Source organism: Saccoglossus kowalevskii, chromosome 10, assembly GCF_978046115.1.
Source record: "Saccoglossus kowalevskii chromosome 10, keSacKowa6.1, whole genome shotgun sequence".
Lineage (NCBI taxonomy): Eukaryota > Metazoa > Hemichordata > Enteropneusta > Harrimaniidae > Saccoglossus > Saccoglossus kowalevskii.
Window position 1 is genome coordinate 16,629,057 of NC_140650.1, and position 26,675 is coordinate 16,655,731.

Sequence of the window (26,675 nt, forward strand, 5' to 3'; positions counted from 1 at the left end):
ATTTTCAGGTTAGTTCTTCTGCCGATTTCTCGCAACCAACAACGTGATTTTTTTATTTGGGATTTCGAGAAACATAACATGAATCGTTATGGCATTCATAATACAACACCTCGCCATGTTTCAACTTTTAAGTAGTCAGTTAACAAGGTCTTTCATAGTAGCATTTCTATGGGATTGACGTACTAGCATGAATGGGTTCAATTATCAGTGTTCACTGATGACGTCATTTGACTGGCCCTCTAGAGGCGAAATGACGCCAGGAAAAGCGGACGTTTGTCGTCTGCTTCACAGCCCATTTTATACCCGATATTTAGGGCATTTTGCAGCACATACAAGTTGTTTTTATTGACAGAATTCATTCATAGATCTCAAATTTCATGTACAGAGTGTCAAAAGCCACACCTCTGCTCCCCTTTAAGCATTACAAACATGTATTACTACATGAATATTTCATTGTGTCAGTAAAACGATTATTTTGCCAAATTTGTCACCATAAACGTTTCAAAATATGAAATAAGAAGCATTTTTAGCAGTGGTTTATGATCCATGGTGAATATTCTCATCACAGTCATATTCTGTCATCTCAACCATTCAATAGACTGTTGACAGTTCTCGGGTCTAATAAAGAGTCACTTATTTTCAAACGCCATAGGCGTGTTAACGAAATGTCGAAGGCATTTTTCAAGCGAGGTCCGTAAGGCCCAAGAAACTGTTATATCTATGTTATAGTTTGAGTGACAAGTCTTAACAGGAACGTCACCAGACAATTTCTACGTAATGCCGCATGAGGGCGTTTACATGCTATAACCGTCTCTCGGGCCTTACGGCCCTCGCTTGAAATGCATTCGGCATTTTGTTAACACGCCTACAGTGATTGAAAATAAGTGACTCTTTATTAGGCCCGAGAACTGTCAACAGTCTACCATTCAACAGTGTTTGATATTGATATTATGGTATAATAAAATGCTTCATGCATATATTTTATTATTAATTGCAGTTACAGTTCACTGTCAAAGCTGTTCAAAGAAGAAAGTGTTGAAGATTCTAAAAAACTAGAAGGACAAGAATGGTAATAAAACATATTTAACCTCTCAGTGCATTGAATAGATTTAATAAATGGAATGTTAATAATCAGAGGTTAAAAGTCGGTGGTCGTCGCGCAGCGTGTGTTCGAAGTTCATAAACAACTAAACAATGTATTTTACACACGTTGCATACGTCGCTACGAGTCCCATATTGAACAGGACGCGGCACGACGACTGTCACCCTTTAATCATGACAGCCGGGGTAATGTAGACCACATTAATTGCACAAGAGAGGAATTTTTGCAATTTATAACAATCCATAATTTGGTGGCAGTTAAAATATCACTAGTTCAGTAGCTGATGAGGAGTCTGACTTTTGTGAAAATATCGTCAGTTATTAACCACAATGACATATTTGTAGACAGTGCCATACTTGGGAAACATTCTTTAATTTTTAATAGAAGACAACTGATGATAGGTTTCAATATTAATTTAATGTCTTAAGATTCTCTGAAATATCTCAGTATATACCGGTAGGTAGTAAATATTACAAGCCGGTAGGCTGGTTGGCGATCCGCTTCGCTCAAAAACAAGCACCATGTTTTTGGCTGTTTCCATGGTGTGACATAAACGTGAAGCTAACGTCGGTTTATAACTAATACGAAGTTCGCAAACACCATTCAGTTTTTGGAAGTCACTTAGTTTATTACTAGAACCACAATCACTCTCCTAGTCGAGTGACTGTGCTAGGACGTATTCTACTGTTACATTTATTATTTCCAACCGTTTTGCGATAGCATTTTCTAGAATGAAGCGATTCACTACGTTCAATTACCCACCATAGACTCCGGTCAGTCAAAATGACTATTTTGAACTGTAGGCATTAATCAGCGATTCTGCCGGTGACGGAGAGATAGAATCCAGGTCAGGGGAAGCCCCATGACCTCAAGATTCTTTTACCCCTTACGTCACGAACCCACGTGACCGAGGCCACCTGGCAACGCCACAGGTAGCCGTCCATCACTCTTAATTTCTCTCCGCCTCGAGTGGAGATGAAATTTAGCGAGCTCTGCTGGATCGCCTGCTTTTTTTCCTGTCCGGATTTATAGCTTGGGTTGTTGCCGCTGCTCGGCATCCGACATGGTAGCTGGTAGGATAAGTTTTCCTTGTCTTTTTTTACCCTCGTGTCGTTTTCCCCTTTGTGTGTAGTATTTTTCACAGCAAAGAAATCAAAATCCGGCGCCACTACGTAGTCACATGTTGATTTCATGGCGGCACCCTTTACAACTGTAATTCGTTTCCCTCATGCATGTCGTCTTTTATTTTTAATGTATCTAGCAATATATAGGTGTAATGACAGCACCAGGGCTCGCTGCCGTTTTTCTTTCCGGTCTCCTCGTGTTTCGAGTCGACCGTGCAGTGGTTATATTCAGAATTTACCAGCATAGAAACCGCATCCGAGATACTTTGTCGTAGCTACGTGCGGGTTTTGGGGTTTTTGCGTGAAAGCGTGTTTTTTTCACTGGAGTTCTGAGGCCTGAGATTTTCTTTCAGAGCCATCAAGATCGCTGAGACTGCATGAGCGCGTCACAGCAAGGTCGCGCGTCCAGTAAACAAATCGGTTAAAGTGAGTTGCGTGTTTTGCATGAGTGGAAAGTCCTCACGCTTGGCTACCGGTACTTCATGTACCGGGACGTCGAGTAAGAGGCCCGACGGTGGAGGTACCGATATTTTTCTCGGTCTCCTCCGCTGATCGGAGGGCATCCTCACAGTCTGTTTTTTTCAGGCGGTGATTTACCCGATTTTACCAGCTGCAGCGAGGCTGTGCCCCTGGAGGCTTTCCTCCTATGGGGCCCGTTGCGGGTCTCTTTGTGGACCCTTCCTCGCACGGCACCGGGTTTGCTTCCGAGTTGAGGGCTTTGGTCGAAGGACTGTCGGGGCAATTGCGTCCATGGCAGGCCGGGTAGATCAGACGCAGTCGGAGCGAGCTGTTTCCACTGTGTCCCCTCGGTGGGCAAGCAGGAAGAGACACGAAAGCATGTTTGCATTCAAACACGTCTCTTCCGGGGAACCCCCGTTCCCAGTCACGGCTCTCCCACTATTTTGGAGGGTGGCCAAGGCTCAGGCTAATTGCACCGGTCCTTCTCTGGATCCGCGGGCACTGAATGCCAACGGGGTGCTGGCAGCCAAGTCTCCGATCTCGGGGCAGGGCTTTCAGGGCAGGGCACGTGTTGACCCCCCCCACTTTCAGCCAGCTAGGGTTCGTCACGCGGTAACGGTACAACGGTAACGAATTTATCCTTGTGTCCGGTCCCCGCTGTGGGTTTTGACTCCTTTCTTACCGGCCCACGGGCGTCCCCAGAGGGAACTGACCCTGTCATGAGACGCACAGTTGAACACGCTCCCTCTCACATATTTTAAGTTAGAGGAGACGCAGTTCACTCGCGTTGGATACAGCCGGTACTCCGGGCGGTCCCTCAGAGTCTTCCATCTATATGACTCGGTGAGCCACGCTTTTAGGGTGAGGCGGAGTATCATCGATCCCAGTGATACGATGTATATACCCCCACCCTTGATCCTAAAGCGACCACCTAAGGTTGCTTCAACGCTTATGGGATCACGGGCGTCGGGATCCAAAGCAACCCCGTCGGCACATCTCTCCCCTGTCCGTCTGAGTGCGGAGTGGGGCGCAGAGCATGCAAACGGTGTTGATGGGCAGCGTTGGTCAGCCGCGGAGGATGTAATGCTTAAGGCCCCCGGGTGGGGATAACGTTAGGCAACATTTCCCACTGGACCAAACGCATACCCGGTCGGTGTATTTCGGGATCAGACCCCATAGCGTGGGATGAGACCAAAACACCCCCAACCGGATTCCAAGGCTCCTTCCCCAGACCCCGGTACCATGAATTTGGCAAACCGGGCAAAGGGGGATAGCCGCGTTCCATGGGTGTCTTTGCCAATTGAGGACGACCCATCTAGCCCTGAGGGCAGAGTTGCTTGAGCGCATTATTATGCGTGCCCAGCACTCTGGTGACCTTGGAGGCAGAACACACCAGCCTCCTAGACCAGGCGACATTTTTACTGGTGGGCCACCGCACATCTACGTGCGACACCCCCTAGTGTTGCCTGGCTCGCTTGGCCAGGGCCACTACTGTGCTACGAGACGCGGCCTTAGATGCATGTGTTTTCGCCGACAAGCTGAGCCGGGGTACGTCCCCACCTCAGTGACGCAGACTGGATACCCTCCACCCTCTTTGTTCAGGGAATGGTGGGTACAGTCTCGGAGCTTCGGAGTGCAATGAATCAGAGGGTTCAGATTGAATCCGCTAGCCAGTTGGTCCTGCCATGGGCAAGCGGAGGGCACCCCAAGCACAGAAAACACAACGCCCTAGGGCGTTGCCCGCTAGCCAGAGTCAGCCAGGAGGCAAGCGCTTATACCCTTCCATGGGAGGGAAGGGTAGTGGCATGCCCCCAGGGAGGTAAGAGCCAGGTGGTGGCTCCTCACCCTCTCTGGGCGGATGTCTACCCGGCAGCAGGGGAAGCATGTTTGACGCTCACCACTGCAACCGGGGGAGACAGGCATGTGTTCGGTGAGTGGCCAGGTCACAACTTAGTGACTACTTCAGGCCTTGGGGAACTCGCCTCATGGGGGAAGGGAGCACCCTCCCCCCTTGCAACTGCCGAACACATGGCCACACATCCCTGTCGTACACAGATTGCGCCGGTGTAGTCCGGTTTGGAGACGGCGGGTGACCGACCCCTGGACCTTCCCAGGTGGTGACATTCATTTACGGCATACCGCTGAAATCTCCACTTCCCCCCGTCAGTGTCTCCTCTGTTGGGCACTGCCAGGGGACTCCCGCAAGGCAGAAGCAATCAGACAGGAAGTAGCAGTTTGCTGGGGAAAGACGCCATACACAGGGTACATCAGCCAGAACTAAGTCCAGGCTTCTACCCAAATGTGTTCGTAGTACCAAATCTACAAGTGGCAGGCGTCTAGTTTTGGACCTAGACAGACTGAATCAGTACGTGCCCCTCGATCGGTTCCACATGGAGACACCATTCAGGGTTCTTCTCTCCATCCACCGTTTTGACTGGCTAGCCCCGCTAGATTTAAGCGGGGCCTACCTGCACGTACCGATGCACCTAGCGAGTTGCCATCTCCTTCGAATCGGTGCCCCCCTCCGTTCGGGTTAGGCACAGCGCCCTACGTGTTCACCAGAGGGATGAAACAGGTAGTGCTGCTGCTTCACCATATGTCGGTACACCTCAATCCGTACCCAGACTACTGGTTACCAACAACCCGGGCAAGGGGTAATAGCCAAACGCATCAGGCTAACACAGGATTTACTTCACCAGCTGGGCTCGTTAGTAAATCGACAAGTCCCACCTCGAGCCAACGTGCAGTTGGTGTCCCTGGGCATGGAGTTTTGACACAGAGGTAAGCTTGGCTTAGCTATTTCAAGCATATTGCTTAGCGCTAAGCAGCCTAGCCGAATGCCTAGTCAGCGTTCCCTCGGTGTCCCTCCGTGAACTAATGCGGATCATCGGAATGATGACCTCGGTTCGAAGGGTCGTTCCCCAGGCCGCACTACGCAGCCGCCCGGTATAACACTTGTTATAACGCCGAGCTCTTCTATGGGAACTAGATAGGCGGGTTTCGATTTCGGACCAAGTGAAGGAAGCCCTGCCCTGGTGGTCGTCACTGACCAACCTCGGGCAGAGGGGCCCCCTTGGACCCGCTCGCCACAGGTATGACTCTGGTAACAAATGCCTCCCCCCAGGGTTGGGGAGCGCATCTATTGGACGAACAAGCCCAAGGATATGGCTCCCGCATAGTTTTGGGACCACCATATCAACCGGCTCGAACTGTGAGCAGTGTACAATTAGCACTACCACGCTTTCTACCCGTAGTTCGAGACCACAGAGTCCTGCTCCGCACAGACAACGCAGCGGTGGTCTCCTTCAAGAAGGAGGGGGGGACGCATTCCCCATCGTTGTCAGTCCTAACGGAGCAAAATCCTCCTTTGGTGCCTGGAATACAATGGGGAGCTAACCGCACACCACCTTCCAGGGGTGTGGAACAGTCTGGCGACGCCCTTTCAGGGCGACTCCGTCTCCAGAACATGGAGTGGCTGATACCCCAGTGGGTAGCCTCCAGGCTGTTTCGGCTCTGGACGGTCCAAAGTTAGACCGTTTGCCGCACCCCAGAACACCAAGCTCCCGACGTATGTAACACTCGTGCTGACTCCAGGAGCCTGGGCCAGGGTCGCTTTGCTACCCCCCGGATCCCACTTAGTTGTGTACTTTTCCTCCCTTCCCGCTAGTCCACCGGGCACCGGAGAAGACTTCAACAGGTGCACACCTGCATATTATCATTGGTTGCACCCAATTGGTCGAACAGGGCCTAGTTTCCACTTCTGTCGGGAACGATAGTCGAAACACCAGCAGTGCTTCCGGACTTACCGGACATGCCGTCCCAACCAGACGACGCACTACCACGAGCCCAGCGGGTATCACTTACCCGCATAGAGGCTTTCATTAGACCCGCCCATACGAAAGCTTTATCTGAGCAGGCTGCCAACGTCCTGGCCAGGGCGAACTGGGATTCCACCAATGCAGCCTACATTTCTAGGCTGCGAGCATACACTGGTTAGTGTAGCGGAAGGGAGATTGATCGATACCATCCCTCTATTGGCCAGGTAGCAGGCTCCTTCGTCCACCTGTTTGAGGAAGTGGGTTTGTCCTACGCAGCGATCGTTGGCTACAGGTCGGCCTTGTGCCCCACCATTCAAACGTACGGGAACAAGACTAACCGATTGTCCTACTATTAGGAGACTATTTACTGCTTTCCAGACGCTGAGACCCCATGCAAGGGAACTGCCCAACTGGGACTTGTCGGCTGTGTTGTCTGCTCTAAGCAGACCGCCTTTTGAGCCTCTCCAATCAGCACCACTCAATTTTTTGAGGTGGAAAATAGTCTTCCTACTGGCCCTCGCCTCAGGTAGGCGCCAGACAAAGCTAGGCGCGCACTATCCTTTGCGGACGGTTGTGCCGCTTTTATGGGCGATCAAGTTGTACTAAGACACGAATCGGGTTCTCGCCAAGAACCAAATCCCAGGACACGATCCTCAACCGATCGTCATCCCCCGGCTGGCAAATAGTGTCAGTCCGGAAGATCAGGAGGAGTTGCTTCTCTGCCCGGTCCGAGCGCTGAGTTGCTACGAGAACCGTACCAGGTTTTCTAGACGGGGAACCAAACACATGTTTTTGTGTTACGGCCCTGACAAGCGGGATAAGCCGTTTTCCCCGACTTCCATCCCCAGGTGGATTACTGCGACTGTACTGGAGGTCTATAATACACTATCCTCCTCAACACAGACCTTGCAGAGACACCAAGTACAAGAACATGAGGTCTGTGCGATTGCTAACTCACTAGCGCTAGCGTCAGGTGCCCCCCCCCTCAAACACATTCTGAGGGCAGGCTTCTGGAGAACGCAGAACGTCTTCATCAACTACTACCTAGGAGACACCCAATCTATTGAGCAGGGTCTCTTCAGGTTAGGCCCCGTCGTAGCGGGTCAGGCCTTGTTTGCTGACCCAGCCCGAACGACTGCAGGGGCCTCTGCGCATAGGCGATAAGTCAGTCTCTGCATTTTTGCGGGCAGATTGTCTGTTCCACTAGCACTTCCTGGAAGCTCCCAGGTTTCGCTTCTGTCGACCTACGCCCTCATGCGAACTGTTTCGGTCCTACTTCAAGCTTATCACCCCCGAGTTCGGCTTGGGTCTAGCTTTCTCGGGCACACCGAACCCTGTCACCACAGCAGCATTGGCTTCTTGCTTCTGGGACAGCACAGGCAAGGTAAGACACCACCCTTCTTGGGTCTTAACTTAGGTCTTTGGGTTTGTTTTTCATCCCGGACTGGGGGAAAGTCTTTCATCATTCTCCTTTTTTTTCTGTTTGCTCGGAAAAACCCGCCACCTATCGGTGTCTGACTCTGCCTACAGTTCAAAATAGTTATTTTGACTGACTGGAGTCTATGGTGGGTAATTGAACGTAGTGAATTTAGGCGAGGGTTCTTCGAACCCGCCTATTCACATAGTTCATACCCACCATAGACTCCGGGTCCCCCCAACCTCCCCACTCTTTCCGTCGCGTTGGTCTAAGTCCTCGAGGCGGAGAGAAAGGAACCAGAGTGATGGACGGCTACCTGTGGCGTTGCCAGGTGGCCTCGGTCACGTGGGTTCGTGACGTAAGGGGTAAAAGAATCTTGAGGTCATGGGGCTTCCCCTGACCTGGATTCTATCTCTCCGTCACCGGCAGAATCGCTGATTAATGCCTACAGTTCAAAATAGTCATTTTGATTGACCGAGTCTATGAAAGCATTAGTCACGGTGAGTTATTTAAATATACGACTCCTAATCGAAAAATATGACCACAGTCCAGAATTTCAGACGGATATTAAGAAACCTAAGAGCATATCAAAAGCATTTACTCTAAAATATAAAAAAGAACTGCAGTCAAAAGTCAAGAATGCCAGCAAATAAAGGACTCTGTCCCACAATCCTTTGTGCGCGTTATTACGGACACACGCAAAAAACTGTACCACGCTTGTCAAATCTGGGTCAAATATACAGTACACTACTATCTTGCCACAGTGGAGTGTTCGGTGACCATTGAATTAGCCCGTGATTCATATTTTATATGTATTAATTTATTCATCAATTTTCGTAACTGACAGTACTGCCCAAATTTTAGTCAAAAAAACGCAACTGGTGAAACGGAAGAGCATTGCCAGGCGATGGACGCGGGGCTCTTTGGCGACGACCGCATAGAGATCAAAATACGCGTTCTATTTTTACGCGTTAAATATGGCTCTTCCATTTCGCCCCCTCTGGAATGTTCTACTTTCACAGCCTAATCGCAGGTTTTTCGAAAACGTCGAAAAAACACAAGAATTAGTAGAAATGTTCCTGTTTTGGGCGGATTATTGATGGAAAATAATGTCTTTATTACAAAAATGCTGAAAAACCGTGAGTTGTTGCCTTAGTTATTTTTTTATTGGCGAAAAACTGCGAACTCAACAAATTTGGTTGCACAACTTCCCTTTATCATATACACCCAGCGACACCGATAAAACTGGTAGGAGGTAATACATTTGGGGCGAAAGTATTCAAAAATCAGTTTTTGGATGTTGCAATGGCAATGGTGGGCCAGGATTGTTTTCCAATTAGTGACGGCACGACCTACCTGTGAAGTATGAACAAAACCGGCCGAGCCGAAACAATCACAGAGGAGTTGAAAGCCGTTGCTGGTGAAAAGTTACCCCAACTTTAGGGTCAAATTTCTCGGTAATGAAAACAGATATCAAAAATTCAAATGGTAACTTTGTGCCCACACTCAAGCTGAGTAGAATGAGCTATGTCTGAAGTGTTTTATCCCAAATTTGTAGGAGGAGATACATTTGGCGCGAAGCTATCCAAAAATCAGTTTTTTGGCTGTTGCTATGGCAACGGTGGGCCAAAATTTTTTAAAGATTTTTCCTAATAACTAGGGTGAAGGTGTGACCTACCTGCCAAGTTTGAACGAAATCGGCCAAGCCAAAAAAATCACAGAAGAAATCATACGTGAAAACACTGGAAATGTACACACACAGACACACACACAAAACGACAAAAGTGATTATGGGCAATCCTAGCGGAGCGGATCGCCAATAATCTTATTACCTAGGACATTTTTGAAACTAGCAGATAGAAACCTAGAACAACGTAAGATTAAATGATAACAAAATTAATATTTCATGTGAATATGATTCAATTTAATTTGCATAATAGTTACCCAATACAATTTAATTTCTGTGCAGTTTGAATATCCTAATAGTTGGTACCAAGATTGGAGATGTTCATTTATATGCATTTGGTATCTGTCCAATAGCAGTGACTAAATTATCCAAAGAGACATCCAACCAGGTAAGTATCCAGTACATACACGATTCCTGTCCAATAGAAGGCCCTATTCTGATTTTTAGGTTTGTGTAGATTTCACTGTGTGCATTCTCAAATTATTTTTGATAATACTTATTTTACTTGACATGTGCACTTATCTACATGTATGCGAGTAGCTGTCTCAGATTAAATTGTGGTTTTCTTTCACTTGACCGATATCATCAGAATTTGACAAAAAGTAACTAAACTAGTATGTTTCCTGTCTTGAGGACCCCTGTTAAAATATTTTGTAATTTTCTATGATAATTTTTCCTTCAATTATTTTGCCAGTGTCTTGGATTTTAGAAATTACTACTATCTTGCAGTGACATTTCTGAGTTTTCATATTTGTATTCCAGATAAATCGGGTGTTATCTGCTGCTTTGAGTACTGATTTAAAGTCTTTACACTGTGTGTTTGAGGAAGAATCTTGTCTTTTTGCTCCAAATAACGATGAACAGAGCCAGGTTAACTACAATGTTAACTTCATTACTGTAAGTACGCTGAAGTTTTGACACCTTTCAATGTTGAAATCTTTTAATTTTGGATTTATCACTTCAATAATTTTATGTTGTAGTGTTACTATGGTTACAATGACAAGTTACAATGAAGTATGTAATAGACTAATTTTTGTGGTTGTTACAAGGCTTGTCTAGATTTCAAATTAGAAAGAAGGGTATTTTTCAATAGTTTGTCTAGTTTCAATACTCGCAGTTGCCCTGGTTATTAAGGTGTCCCAAGTCTTGTTAATTGTCCTGGTGAACTTGATATTTTTCACAAATATTCATGCACTTAGATGGCTGCATTCAACTTGTATGATAAAAAACTACAGTTTGGAGTGTAAATACTGGTCATGTTGACAAGATATATCAATCCTCTCCGCATGAAAACTGATTTTGAAAGTGTACATAGTTTCCTAGCAACTAGAGACCCTAGTACTCTTCAAAACTCGATATGACTATTAATAATTTCTTTCAGTTTGATACACCGCTATTAGCTGCCAGGCACCAAGAAATTGCTTTATTTGCACTGAAATATGGTAGAATTATCACTCTAGTTGAGGTGAGACAATTACAAATCATTCTCAATTATTTCAGAGCTCTTTTTTTCATGGATGTGGCCCCAAACTTGTTTCTATGAAAACTACGTCTTTGTGTTAAACAATACTCTAATGGCCATTTTGGGGAATGGGCTAAATACAATACAACTGGGATTCATTATGTGTCAAAACTCTCCAAACTGGGTGATCTCATGTTTCCATGGAAATTAGCTGAAACTCCCCCAATTTTTGTGTAGTGAAGTTTACTCTGCTAAATTTCTGATTTTTCCTGATTTTGTTACTCTTACAAATTAAAGTATTTCACAGTTTACTGTAATTGTGTAACTATAGGAGGAAATATTGAATACTTACTCGGAGATGAACTCGCCTTTATGTGAGTAAATTGTTCTGATTTTTGTAGTACCTCAACAATACATTGAAAACAATGTCAGAAGCATATGAAGACATTTTAGTTGAGATGGAATCAAAGTTATCAAAGTATGCTGAGGTGAGTGACAGGCAGACAGACAGGCAGACAGACAGACAGACAGACAGGCAGGCAGGCAGGCAGGCAGGCAGGCAGGCAGGCAGGCAGACAGAGACACAGACAGACAGAGACACAGACAGACAGAGACACAGACAGAGACACAGACAGACAGACAGACAGACAGAGAGACACAGACAGACAGAGACACAGACAGACAGAGACACAGACAGAGACACAGACAGACAGACAGACAGACAGACAGACAGACACAGACAGGCAGACAGACACAGACAGGCAGACAGACAGGCAGACAGGCAGACAGGCAGACACATAAGTAACACTTCAAAGTGGCCAATGGGGGCTTACATAATTGTCATTGACCGTTGTCTGATATCATTAACGTGCAATGACTGAAAACTGAAAAAAAATAAAAATTCTGCTGAAAATTTTAACTATGAAGGTTTGTGTGATAATACAGCAGTGTATGAAATAGCTGCCTGCCTACCCATCCAAGATGGGTAACTTTTTACCTCGACAGGAAAAATTCATGACTTCCAAGTCTGTATGTCTGGCGTCAAATATTAACATACAGAACTGTATTATTTACCAATATGAACGCATGATTCTTATTTCCTAAATAATTTCGCCGTTGACCGCCCTTTTATTATGTCAAGAAGCAGAAAATTGATTGTCAATAAAAAAAGTTCCGAACACATTAAAATTTGTGACTGCCAAGACCTCCGGCTTACATGATCAGGTGACATCTTGGAAAGAAAAATGTGAACTTCGTTACGATATTTCAACATTGATAAATGTATTTTATTTTGTAATGAGTGTGAAAACCTGAAGAAAAAACCAGGACTGGTAACTTTCCTAGATCCTACTAGCATGCTTAATGTTTTGTTTTTTTTAAAGTCTGCGTAATGAATGGTTGTCACTAAATTTGTTCCACAGACAAAATGTACACCAGGTACAGTGAATGATGATTTCCTTCAGTTACTTATGTGGGGGAAGTACAGTCCTGAATTACAGGCATTTTTACTGCATGATCTAACAGAGAAAGGACTCAAAAAAATGGGACAATCCGGTGAAACATCATATACCAATATTCAGCAGTTAATTACCAAGCATATACACAGGTGAGAAGTGTGTTTATGGGTGAGTGAGTGAGTGTATAGTGTGAGAGACTCTGTTCCATCATCATAGCTAGCTGCTCATTCAGTGTTCTAAATTCATCCTGTCCAGACCCCCAAATACAGTAGATTTTGGAATCTCGTAGAGACTACAATGTGAAGCTACTTACAAGATTGTGTCTGATTGGTTAACCAAATCCAATTCCCGTTTTATACTGCGAGATCCTGCATTATGTGAGAAATCGAATGTAAAAACAGGACAAACAGAGGTCGTAGTGGCGTCAAACATCGAGTGGGATTCGACAAATGCCAAAGTATTTTGGGGGATGTTTCCACACTTAATAATGTGCAGTACACATTTGATGGTCGTCAATACGGGCCGGTATCTAAGTGCAATATTCCTCTTTCAAACTTCAAAATCAAAACGTTTGATTCTTGCGACAGACGTTCGACAATACGCAAGATCTCACAGTTGCACAGAAAATCACCTATTGTAGCTTCTTTGTTGACATTTTCTTTTTAACTCGACCATCTTCTCAGGCATTAGTGGCAAATTTATATCAACAGCTCGACTGTAAAAGCTAATATCTGCCTGGAGACTCTTAGACTTAATTCAAAAACATCAATCAATAATTATAACTGGTGGACTGAAAAATCATATAAGCGTCCTAACAACACAGAAGTCAGAACTGGAAGACCGTCAAAAACGGAATAACATTGTAATTCGCGGCGTAGATGAAGATCCAAACGAATCGTGGGATCAATCAAAGGATAAAGTGAAGAAATTGTTAGCCGAGAAATTGAATATTACAAGCCTTGATTTTGAAAGAGTTCACAGGGTTGAAACCGGAGTCCGGGGTAGGAGACCACTTATTGCAATGTGTGTTCGATTCAAAGATAAGCAGAACATTCTATCAAAGAAAAAAGAACTGCATGGTACCAACATTTTTATTGATGAACATTTTTCACAAGAAACCAGGTATATCAGAAATAAACTATTTGCAAAGAGAAAAGAACTAATTGCAAACAATATACATTATGTACGTGCCTTTGTTAACTACAAAAAGCTTGTCAGCTATGAAGGTGGGAAAAGGTGTGTATATACTTATAGCAATGCCAGTGACTCTGTTGTTAGACAGGGTACTAGTATTTCAAGATAGGGGTCTGGCACGGGTAAAATTAATGAAGGTATGGGTAAAGTAATTAGTTACATGTCTTGGAATGTACATGGTTTATTGAGCAATTTACATGACGCAAGTTTTATCCAGTATTGTACGCAATTCAATATATTTTGTTTGGTTGAAACTTGGCTTACACATGGAAATGTCGATGTTCACGAGTATGATCACTGGTATCAATGTGTTAAATACAGGGATGAAAGATGCTATATTTCTAATATTGAAGTCACACTATTTCGGATGGGGCAATGACATTGTTTGGGGCTGTATATATACCACCAGAAGGTTCTAGGGTGTACGAAAATGAGACTAATGGAATCAGTATCCTTGAACAAGAGTTAACAAGGTTGAAAACCATTTATAATTGTACAGATATTTTGCTCGTGGGTGATTTTAATGCGAGGATAGCAGACGAACCCGATTTTATTGCAAATGATGATACAAATTGCATTCAATTTCTCCCACATCTCTACGAGAACGACTCATTTTGTATGCCACGTAAAGCTATGGATAAATTAACAAATAACTTTGGAAAGAGTTTAGTTTCGTTATGTTGTACTTTTGGCATACATGTTCTTAATGGTAGAGTGGGTGAAGACATACTAGGTAATATTACATGTATAGCAAACTGTGGCAAAAGTACTGTGGATTATGTGATTGCTTCGTCTGGGTTATTTGATGTAGTTTCCAATTTTCGGGTGTCAAATAGAACCGAGTCAGATCATTTTCCCCTTGAATGTACTTTGCAATGTAATTGTAATGATAGTGGTCAGGTAATACATACTCACCAAGCTAATGAATGGAAAAAGTATCGTTGGAAGGAGGATATAAAACAGAATTTTGTAGATAAGTTGAATTCAGACGAAGTAGTGGGGCTACTTGATAAAGCACATGATTATGTAGGCGAAAATAACGACAGGGTAATTGATTGTATTAAGGGTGCATTACAACTAGCTGGGGAAGGAATGGAATGTCGCGGTACCTCTAAAAATATGAACAACCAACCATGGTTCAATAAATCCTGCCAAGATGCCAAACGGGAAATGTTCAGATGTCTTACGTTGTTCAGGAAAATGCACACTGACGAAGCACTGTTGCAATACAAACTTGCTCGAAATACTTTCAAAAGCATTTGTAATTTTAATAAGAAAACTCACACAGACTTGCTGTTAAGTCGAGAACAAAAATGTTGGGATAATGTGGTTGGTCGGGATGGTATGTGGTCCGTGATTGGTCGGTATTGTAGGGGTACCTCTAGTAGTCCACAAATTTCGTCTAATTGTTGGTTGGAACATTTTGCACAGATAAATAAGCCGCAGGTTGTAAACAATGGGGACATCACTTTTGATTCAATGCTTGAGGAGCATTATGCTGAAAATGGTAATTGTGGAGATTTGAATGATTGGATCACTAATGATGAAATTATCAAAGCAGTGAAATCACTGAAAAATGGGAAAGCTACTGGTCCAGACGGAATTCCTGCCGAATTTTTTAAATGTTCTGTAAATCATTTATTACCACTCACGAGTGAATTATTTAACAATGTTTTTGAAACGGGGAAATTTCCTGAAGAATGGTCACGTGGGGTAATTATTCCACTTTTGAAAAAAGGTTCAAAATTTGATCCCAATAACTATAGGGGAATCACATTATTGGATGTCTTCGGGAAAATATTTTGTAGCATACTAAACAACAGACTTTATGAATGGGCAGAGGATACTGGGGCCATCTCTGGAGTGCAGGCAGGATTTCGTAAACGTTTGGTCTTGTATGCAATCGTTCAAAATTATCTTAAAAAAAAGAGAGGAAAATTTTACTATATATTTGTTGATTTTGCCAGAGCTTTTGACTCTGTTGACCATAGTCGACTTTTTATCAAATTACATAATATTGGTATATCAGGTAAAATGTTAACCATTGTCAAGTCAATGTACAGTGATGTCAAATCGTGCATCAGACTTGATGGTGGGATTTCTGATTACTTTCCTTGTACTATTGATGTTAGACAGGGCAGTGTATTGAGTCCTGTTCTTTTTTCGTTGTTTATAGATGAATTATATAATATGATTGGGAATGTGGGATACAGGGGGGTTCAGCTAAGGCAAGAAATGTTTGATTTATTTGCTTTATTGTATGCCGATGATGTAGTCATATTTGCTGATCCAATTGGGGGATTGCAGCGGCTGATTAATATTTTAGAACGCTTTTGTATTAAATGGAAACTAACTGTAAATAAAAAAAGAAAACTAAAATTGTAGTGTTTCGGAAAGGTGGCCATAACTCAACTAAAGAAAGATGGTTTATGAATGATGAACCAATTGAAACTGTAAATTCCTACAAATATCTTGGGTTATTGCTGTCATGTAGAAACAGCTGGTCTAAAGCTGTTGCAAATTTGGCCGCACAAGCACGCAAAACAATGTTTTCTTTATTTAGTTTTGAGTATAAAGTTGGTATACTTAATTATGATGTTTATTTCAGACTATTCGATGCTTTAATTTTACCAATTATTTTGTACGGGGCAGAAATTTGGGGGTTTAAGCAATATATTCAGGCTGAAAGAGTACAGTTGAAATTTTGTAAACATTTTCTTGGGGTTGGTGACAAAACATGTACTGAAGCCGTACTTGGGGAATGTGGGCGGTTACCCATTTTTGTAAACTCCTTGTTAAAATGTATAAAATACTGGTTACGAGACACAGAACTTCCTGAAGGGAGGGTTGTAAAGCATGCTTACAGACTAATGTGTAAAATAGATGAAAATGGAAGGACATCATGGGCCACTGAAATTAAAAATATACTTCATATGTACGGCTTTGGTATGGTTTGGATATCCCAGGGCGTGGGGGATGTAAACCTGTTTTTGGTACAGTTCAAGCAGCGGGTAATTGATATTCATAGGCAGGATTGGTACAGTGAAATATGTTGCACTGCCAAACTAAGGTCATATTGTAATTTTAAAACCATGCTTGAACCAGAAAGATATCTTTTTGTAGTCACAGAGACTAAACACAGACATGCTCTAGCACGTATTCGCTGTTCTAGTCATAGATTGCGCATTGAAGAGGGGCGCTATACAGGGTTGGAAATTGATGAAAGAATATGCGAGTTTTGTTTATCTAATGTAGAGGACGATACCATTTTGTTCTTATTTGCCCATTATTTCACTCTATGCGAAAACAGTTAATTCCTGAGTATTTTTGGCATCTTCCCAATCCAGAAAAATATTACAGTCTTAATGCGCTCAAAATCAGCAAAGGTACTACGTAATCTTGGTAAATTTCTACATAAAGCATTCAACCTTAGAAGGGAGTTTTCGTTACTATCGGTATAATAATTTTGTTTTATATATATATATATATGTATTTTACAATTTCTGTACATTCTCCAGTGCTTGTGTATTCTTTTGTTTTTTTGTTATGTATAGTCATATGGGCCTGTGGCCTAAAAGACAATAAACAATAAAATGTAAATAACTTGTGGAAGTGTTTGTTAGTATCGTATATGTATGTGTAAATTCCACAAACAAAATATGTGTGTTCTATACATAGAATATTGACACTATTCCATAAATCAGCAAACTTTATCACGCCTTTTATGATGACACCCACACTGGTCTATATTCGATTGCAGTATTGGGAAGGCGTTATTCTATCATCTAAATTATCTGAAAGGAATGTCTATCTGGTTTGATAAATATGGTGTAATAGGACTGAGCTCATCACTCATAGAAAGTAAGTTGAGATGCTAGTTGCATCTAAGGAACTCTTACATTAAAGCATCCTGTTCTTGGAAGAAGTATTATTGTATATGGGCTCGAACAACTGTATTTTGCATTATAGCAAAATATCTGCACGAGTTAATATGCTATTTTAAGCTCATTGGACTATTTATATATGTGTGTGTATATGCTACCATATTTGTCCAATTAATACCCCATCCATTTGAGTGTTGCCTCCGAAACATCACTCATGGTGAAGCTTTCAGCACAGTTTTTTTGATACTATTTCAATCCATTTCGATCCATTATGCTCTAATGTTCTAAAAATGACTTCTAAATTAGAATACTTACCGCACATTTCTGGAACTTTGATCTGAACTAGACACTTTTTTCTTACTACCAAAAGTCCGACCACTGGAAGAAACATTGCCCATGGGTGAAGTTTTGGATGGGCGGATATCAGACAAATAAAATTGATTTCATGAATATAATCATCTGTATATTTCAGATGTTATAGATATTGAGTATTTAATATTTTAGGTGCCATATCAGCTGTTGGATCATTCATTTTAAAAGCGAATGAACTGCTGCAGTGAGTATACCATTTGTTAACCTTATTGTGATTTCAGTTATGATAGGTAGAACCTTGAAATTGTTATTTATTACACTTTTTAAGAATGAGAAATATAACTATTTCTACATCAGAGTTATTGAAATAAGCCTCCAGAACTTCAAGGCCTTCTTCCGATGGATTTACATGATAATTCTAAGACTGTCAGAAGAGAGCATACCACCTGAGATCAGCAGGGTGAGTATTTATCAACTACTGTGGAATACTTTATTTTTGCTGGAATTAATTTTCGCTGAAAAGGCTTTTTGGATGTTTTGTATGGAATTTATTTTCACTGATTTTTGATGAGTTTAATGTTTAATACTTTATTTTCGCTTGGAATTTATTTTCGCTATTTTCGCTGAAGGAATGATTCAGTGAAAATAAAATCCAGCAGATATACCTTTTTACCTATCTTTTACATTCAACCCGCCAAAAATCAGTGGAAATAAATTCCATATAACACACATAAAAAAACATTTCAGCGAAAATTAATTCCAGCGAAAATAAAGTATTCTAAGGTATATTGGTTCTACAGGTAGATCTCTCTCAGATTTGGTCATTTCGTGATGATATCTTCAATTCTCTAATTTTAATGAATATTTTTGTCTTTTTTGGTAAAAAGTTATATTTTTGACTTCTTGTTAAAAACAATATTTATGTACTTTCACAATAACTTGGTCTCATTATTTATGCACATACACAATTACTTAGTCTCATTATTTATGCACATACACAATCACTTGGTCTCATTATTTATGCACATACACAATTACTGGTCTCATTATTTATGTGCATACACAATTACTTGGTCTCATTACTTATGCACATACACAATTACTTGGTCTCATTATTTATGCACATACACAATTACTTGGTCTCATTATTTATGTGCATACACAATTACTTGGTCTCATTATTTATGCACATACACAATTACTGGTCTCATTATTTATGTGCATACACAATTATTGAGTTCCAATATTCATGTGCACATACACAATTACTGGTCTCATTATTTATGCACATACACAATTACTTGGTCTCATTATTTATGCACATACACAATTACTTGGTCTCATTATTTATGCACATACGCAATTACTTGGTCCATTATTTATGCACATACGCAATTACTTGGTCCATTATTTATGCACATACACAATCACTTGGTCCATTATTTATGCACATACACAATTACTTAGTCTCATTATTTATGCACATACACATAATTACTTGTTTCATTAATTATTGCCCATACACAATTACTTGGTCCATTATTTATGTGCATACACAATTATTGAGTTCCAATATTCATGTGCACATACATAATTACTTGGTCTCATTATTTATGCACATACACAATTACTTGGTCTCATTATTTATGCACATACACAATTACTTAGTCTCATTATTTATGCACATACACATAATTACTTGGTCTCATTATTTATGCACATACGCAATTACTGGTCTCATTATTTATGCACATACACAAAATTACTTGGTCTCATTATTTATGCACATACGCAATTACTGGTCTCATTATTTATGCACATACACAATTACTTGGTCTCATTATTTATGCACATACACAATTACTTGGTCCATTATTTATGTGCATACACAATTATTGAGTTCCAATATTTATGTGCACATACACAATAACTTGGTCTCATTATTTATGCACATACACAATTACTTGGTCCATTATTTATGCACATACACAATTACTTGGTCCATTATTTATGCACATACACAATTACTTGGTCCATTATTTATGCACATACACAATTACTTTGTCTCATTATTTATGCACATACACAATTACTTGGTCTCATTATTTATGCACATACACAATCACTTAGTCTCATTATTTATGCACATACACAATTACTTGGTCCATTATTTATGCACATACACAATTACTGGTCTATTTATGCACATACACAATTACTTGGTCCATTATTTATGTGCATACAGAATTATTGAGTTCCAATATTTATGTGCACATACACAATTACTTGGTCTAATTATTTATGCACATGCACAATTACGTGGTCTCATTACTTATGCATATGCAAAATTACTGGTCTAATTATTTATGCGCATGCAAAATTACTGGGTCTCATTAATATGCATATACAAAATTACTGGTCTAATTACTTATGTATATGCAAATTTACTGGTCTCATTACTTATGCATATACAAAATTACTGGTCTCATTACTTATGCATATACAAAATTACTGGTCTCATTACTTATGTATATGCAAATTTACTGGTCTCATTACTTATGCATATACAAATTTACTGGTCTCATTACTTATGTATATGCAAATTTACTGGTCTCATTACTTATGCATATACAAAATTACTGGTCTCATTACTTATGCATATGCAAAATTACTGGTCTCATTACTTATGCATATACAAAATTACTGGTCTCATTACTTATGCATATACAAAATTACTGGTCTCATTACTTATGTATATGCAAATTTACTGGTCTCATTACTTATGCATATACAAAATTACTGGTCTCATTACTTATGCATATACAAAATTACTGGTCTCATTACTTATGCATATACAAAATTACTGGTCTCATTACTTATGCATATACAAAATTACTGGTCTCATTACTTATGCATATACAAAATTACTGGTCTCATTACTTATGCATATACAAAATTACTGGTCTCATTACTTATGTATATGCAAATTTACTGGTCTCATTACTTATGCATATACAAAATTACTGGTCTCATTACTTATGTATATTCAAATTTACTGGTCTCATTACTTATGCATATACAAAATTACTGGTCTCATTACTTATGCATATACAAAATTACTGGTCTCATTACTTATGTATATGCAAATTTACTGGTCTCATTACTTATGCATATACAAAATTACTGGTCTCATTACTTATGCATATACAAAATTACTGGTCTCATTACTTATGTATATGCAAATTTACTGGTCTCATTACTTATGCATATACAAAATTACTGGTCTCATTACTTATGCATATACAAAATTACTGGTCTCATTACTTATGTATATGCAAATTTACTGGTCTCATTACTTATGCATATGCAAAATTTACTGGTCTCATTACTTATGCATATACAAAATTACTGGTCTCATTACTTATGTATATGCAAATTTACTGGTCTAATTATTTATGTGCATGCAAAATTACTAGGTCTCATTGATGCATATGCAAAACTACTGGTCTGATTATTTTGTGAGTACACAATTACTTGGTCTCATTATTTATGCACATAAACAATTACTTGGTCTAATTATTTATGTGCACACACAAGTATCATTTATACACATGCACAACTATTGGTTCATTATTCAAGTATGTACACAGTTATTGGTCTATTTATGCACATACACAATTATTAGGTCTAAAAACCTTGTGTATGAGTGATTATGTGAAAATCATATACTAGTATAACTGAATAGCATTGCTTTTTTCTTCATGCCTCTTTGGTTCCCTTTCTAGATGACACAAAAGGACATCACATTTGTTGCAGATTTCCTTAAAGAGAATTTACAGAAAGTAAGTACCAGTGTTTTCTATATCTTCTCGGAAAACTTGAATCTAGTCTAACTTGAGCTACATACAGTTTGCAAAAGATCTTAATAACTAGAGAAAATTTAATCACTTTACTGTGTGATCGGCTACCCAAAGCGTCATTCTGAGTTTCACTCGCTCAACTGTAAGGGCACTATGCATATTTTGGAAAAAATTAGAAAAAATGTTGTTGTATTATTATTTTACTTACTAGGATAAAAATTGTGAAGATAAAGGGTCTGGTTTCAATCTAGAACGTGTCGGTCAGTACCTGAAAAGAGAAGATCTATCCATTCCGACTGATGTATCCAGTAACTCCTGGCAGACATTTGTAGAGATGTGCCCTAACCTGAGACGCAGTAAATTGTTGTTTTCGGTTCATCCAAACAAGTCATTGTATCAGTTATTTGATGTATTAGAAGACGAGATCAAAGCATGTCTCAGCAAGACATCAGTAAGTATGCAATAAGTCAAGAGATAATTCTGAACTTGGAGAATCTGCACATTTTTGGTAGTTTGCCAAGTCCAGATCGTACTGTAAACATGTTCTCTGTCTGCACAGTCACTTGTTTTTATGATAATAATTTTTTACTATAAAAGAAAATAAAGTTGTGAATCAGCATATTGTCCACTAACTTTAATATTACTATCAGGGATCATTATTACATTTCTGTGATTTTAATACAGAAATTAGCAAAAACTACTTTTCGTGTGGTTTTGAATAAAATAAACTTACTGAATGGAAAGGATAGTTATATATCTCCAGACGCCGTGGGAAATTTTAATTTTATATTTTGAGGTAAGAACTGAATCAATGAAATTGGTCATGCACTTGTTTCACAGTTTTTTTGAGTCATGTAGTGATAAAAAAATGGGAAAAAATTAGAAAGAAATAGTACTGATTGAACTATACTGTATAATACTTTATTTTCGCTTGGAATTTATTTTCGCTATTTTCGCTGAATGGATGATTCCGTGAAAATAAAATCCAGCGAATAAACTTTTTTTCCTATATTTCACATTAAATTCATCAAAAATCAGTGAAAATAAGTTTCATACAAAACGCCCAAAAAGCCTTTTCAGCGAAAATTAATTCCAGCGAAAATAAAGTATTCCACAGTATTTAATTTCCAACCCTCCAGTGACTGTGGTTATTTGTGGATTTCAGTAACCACTATTTATTGACAAATTTTTATTCATTGTCTATTTATAGTCAACTATTGGTGAGAGTTTAACGAGAGAAGGATGTGTATATCAATTATACCAAGCACATAGTGTCGCTAAAGAAGACCCATTTACTCCTTGTATAGCACAGTAAGTACCATGGTGTTTTATCTGATGTCAGTACTGCTTGCACTCGCGTCAATGATCATATCATCCTTACAGCATAGGAACTCTTATCTCTGCATCATTTTTTCTAATAATATTGTATGGTGACAAGGCCCATAAACAATAGGAGTGGGTTATGCAAAATTCACCACTAGAGGGCGTAATGATTTCTGAATTATACTTTCTTAATGTTAATGTGAGAAATGTTGAGCTGGGAAGAAAGGTTCGTTGAATAAGCTGTCACTTTTGAATTATATTCCTTGCACTCTGCCACAGAATACACTACATTATTATCCCTCAGCACACAGTGCTGGTGGGAGACATAGTAATCACCAGCATTCATCTGTACATCTGTCACATCAGGAGTACCCGGTACTATTCCAAGAATGAGACATTCACCCAGTGTTATATTGAAAACATTGCACACTAGATCCGGTCAACATATTTAATGACCATATATGGTCATGTGACATCATTAAAAATGCATAAATATCATATCGGGAGCACTATTGCAGATAGACATTTAATCAGTGCTTTATTGAAGACATTGCATACTAGATCTGATCAGATACCTCATTAAAAATGCATAACTATAATATCTGGAGCCATATTGCGATATAGATGTTCAACCAGTTAATGTTTCAGGGTGATCTGTCATCTCTGATAGCTTTCTCATTTGATTGTTCGTAGATTTACACTGGATAAACCAAGCAGTGTATTGTATACTGTGCTTACAACTAAGAAACCTCCGTCGGATAAGCTACACATCATTAAAAAATCCACCACAGATAAAAGGTGAGTTGATTACTGTGGAATACTTTATATTCGCTGGAATTAATTTTCGCTGAAAAGGCTTTTTGGGCGTTTTGCTTGGAAATTATTTTCACTGATTTTTTCGCTGGATTTTATTTTCACGGAATCACCCCTTCAGCGAAAATAGTGAAAATAAATTCCAAGCGAAAATAAAGTATTCTACAGTATTTGTATTTGACATGCTTCTGTTAACGATTTTAACAAATAAATAATGCATTTGCAGTCAATGATAAATTTGTTGATAGTTTGCGAATTTGTGAGCTAACAAGTTAACAATTGAAACAAATTGCTATTAAATGTGTTTGAAAATGACAGCTATATGACAAGAAATATTCAATTTTTGAAATATTAGCTTGTTACATAAGGATTGTGCCAGTCGTCTGTCTGTCTGTCTGTCAGTCTGTCAGCTGACTCATTTATTCTGACCTGCCTAGAAATTTAAATCTAATCAAACTTGGTACAAAGACCTAACATCAGATCTTACACGTGCAAAGCACTTAATAACTCAATCGAAGAGGGCCATCTGGTAGCCATTTTGTTTTTAAAAATGTAAAATTTTTCAGATTGCTTGGCTGATTACATTCAATTTAAATGTGCATATTAGAAATGTACATCATGTGACAAATATCTACATGTGCATTTGAACTTTAAATTCTGAAATTATTATTATGTCATTATTACTATTTAAATTATGTTGGTTTTCATGCCATGCATGTTCGTTGATAAAAAGTGATTTTCTCGCATCCCAATGTATTCTAAATACAATGTGCACTAAATACTGACTTTGACTCCTTAGGGTTCTTTAATGCATTGCATTCATCCACGGAATTACCTAGATAAACTCTGAATTACCTAGATAAACTCTGAATTAGGGAAGAGTAGGAAATCAAACGGGCGGTTCACCGCGGTAATCACCGCGGCTCTCCGCGGTACACCGGGGAGAGCCGCGGACTGCTTATAATTAGGGGTCTCTACCGCGGTGGCCACCGATACTGGTTGCAACCGCGGTCGCAGGAAAGGTGTGAAATACGTACTTAACAGTTTCCTTTGTGATTCCATGAGTCTTTGTTTCAAATAGCTGTTTTTAAATCGAGCAGGTTACGAGCATCGCTGGCATGGAAATACTAAGCATATAGTAATATTATCGGCCCACGTATTTTATTAATATAAAAAATCCATAAGTCCAATGCTGTATACGAATTGTTGTTGCGTGAAACAATGTTGTATTTTATGCATGTATTTATCACCAATTCCAGTAGTAAAAGTCGTAACTTTCGAAGGTACGAGTATTATGACTCGTCCATACATTTCACTTACGTTTGTTACACTTGAATAAAGTCTACCACATGAAAAGAATGTTATTTACGAAGTTTTAAATAGCCGAGCCTTCCTGATTCGAGCCTCTTGTTGATTTGACAACGGTGGGTATCATTAATGTTTATTCTTTGCCTGTATCGCATTCCAGACAAAAAGTTCAAGATCGGTAAACAAGAAATGAACGAACTAAAATGTCTCCTGTGTTTCACGTGCGAGTTAAGCGGTCATGTACGTTCTATAAATCTAACCTTGCACGCATAATCTTGTATTGACGTGTTTTTTTTTTTGTTTTTTTGGTCAAAAACGACGTTGCCTTTCAGTTAACTCTTCGCGAGAGTTTACCGATTTTTTGAACAAATGTTAAGTAACTATATCGTTTTGCGTCAAACTGGGTGGCCCGAATTTAAATGTCAGTGCGTGAACTCATTGAGGTCATTGCCCATTGCCGCACGTAATTCAAACACGTGGTTATTAGAGTTCAGTCGAAATGTACGTGAATAATGCGATCGAAGTGCGCTGCGAGTTTATTATAGAAAAATTTAACATTACGCATGATATTGTATGTTATTGTATGGTTAATATTACATATTCACTTTATTTCGAATAAAATAATTCACCGATGAGTCACAAGTATTTAAAATATTTTCTCGACTTTCGTTAGACACCTGACTCCGGGACCTGACTATCTTTTTCAATGATTTACTAGTAAATGCGCCCATGTTTATATTTGCGTAATAATTACAACGCATTATCAAGTCGGTAATATTGAAATATTCACAGACCCAATAGCCCGGGTTAGTGTCCCAACAATAATAAAAATAACTTAGTTTGCGTAATTATTATAAAAGTAATACATTGCAAAGTTGAAATATTTAGAGCCCGTCCAATACTGTAAACATATTTGCGTTATTAGAAAAGCAGCACACTAAGTAAACGATGTTGAAATATTCAAAGCCAATACAGAGTTGGATACAAGTTGTGTTATTACAGTACCGCCGGATATCGTATGATAACAAATTTACGAGATCGAAGCGCGGACCAAGAAAGAAAAGGGTTGCTAAGGTAACGCGCCAGTTCAGCGCGTGACTTGGGGGGGTCAAACTTCGGTCAACACACACTTGATGTCAGAATCGCCGCGTAGCAAGTTTCGCAACGTACTTGAAGTTCAATTGTGCCCCAAAATGATGTCGACGATCACTCAATTGTCGCAACGCATGTTGTACCAAGTCCATGATACACCCCGTTTCGACTTTGGCTTGCTTTTTCTTCTTAGTGCATGTTCTTGTTCACGTAAATGCGACCTCTCACCAATGTATTAAAACACTTTGAATTTATACTTATGCGTGATTATATTTGGTCTACGCGAAACATTAATCTTTCTAAACATTTTCTGAGACCATGCATGATATATATTCACAAAATAATGCGATCTTATTTTATATT

The 26,675-nt window shown here is 39.9% G+C and overlaps 1 protein-coding gene across 1 annotated transcript in view; it reads left to right on the forward strand.

Annotated features, from left to right (window-relative positions):
• The window catches only part of LOC102805627 (anaphase-promoting complex subunit 4-like), a 38,533-nt gene that overhangs the window by 7,554 nt on the left and 4,304 nt on the right, over positions 1 to 26,675 (forward strand). The window contains exons 5-17 of the mRNA XM_085504728.1: positions 998 to 1,069; positions 9,890 to 9,995; positions 10,370 to 10,504; positions 10,989 to 11,072; positions 11,471 to 11,557; positions 12,491 to 12,675; positions 17,481 to 17,581; positions 18,109 to 18,160; positions 18,274 to 18,376; positions 21,702 to 21,758; positions 21,988 to 22,227; positions 22,987 to 23,087; positions 23,793 to 23,897. Coding sequence (XP_085360854.1) covers positions 998 to 1,069; positions 9,890 to 9,995; positions 10,370 to 10,504; positions 10,989 to 11,072; positions 11,471 to 11,557; positions 12,491 to 12,675; positions 17,481 to 17,581; positions 18,109 to 18,160; positions 18,274 to 18,376; positions 21,702 to 21,758; positions 21,988 to 22,227; positions 22,987 to 23,087; positions 23,793 to 23,897 — 1,428 coding nt within the window. The remainder of the gene's footprint in view (positions 1 to 997; positions 1,070 to 9,889; positions 9,996 to 10,369; positions 10,505 to 10,988; positions 11,073 to 11,470; positions 11,558 to 12,490; positions 12,676 to 17,480; positions 17,582 to 18,108; positions 18,161 to 18,273; positions 18,377 to 21,701; positions 21,759 to 21,987; positions 22,228 to 22,986; positions 23,088 to 23,792; positions 23,898 to 26,675) is intronic.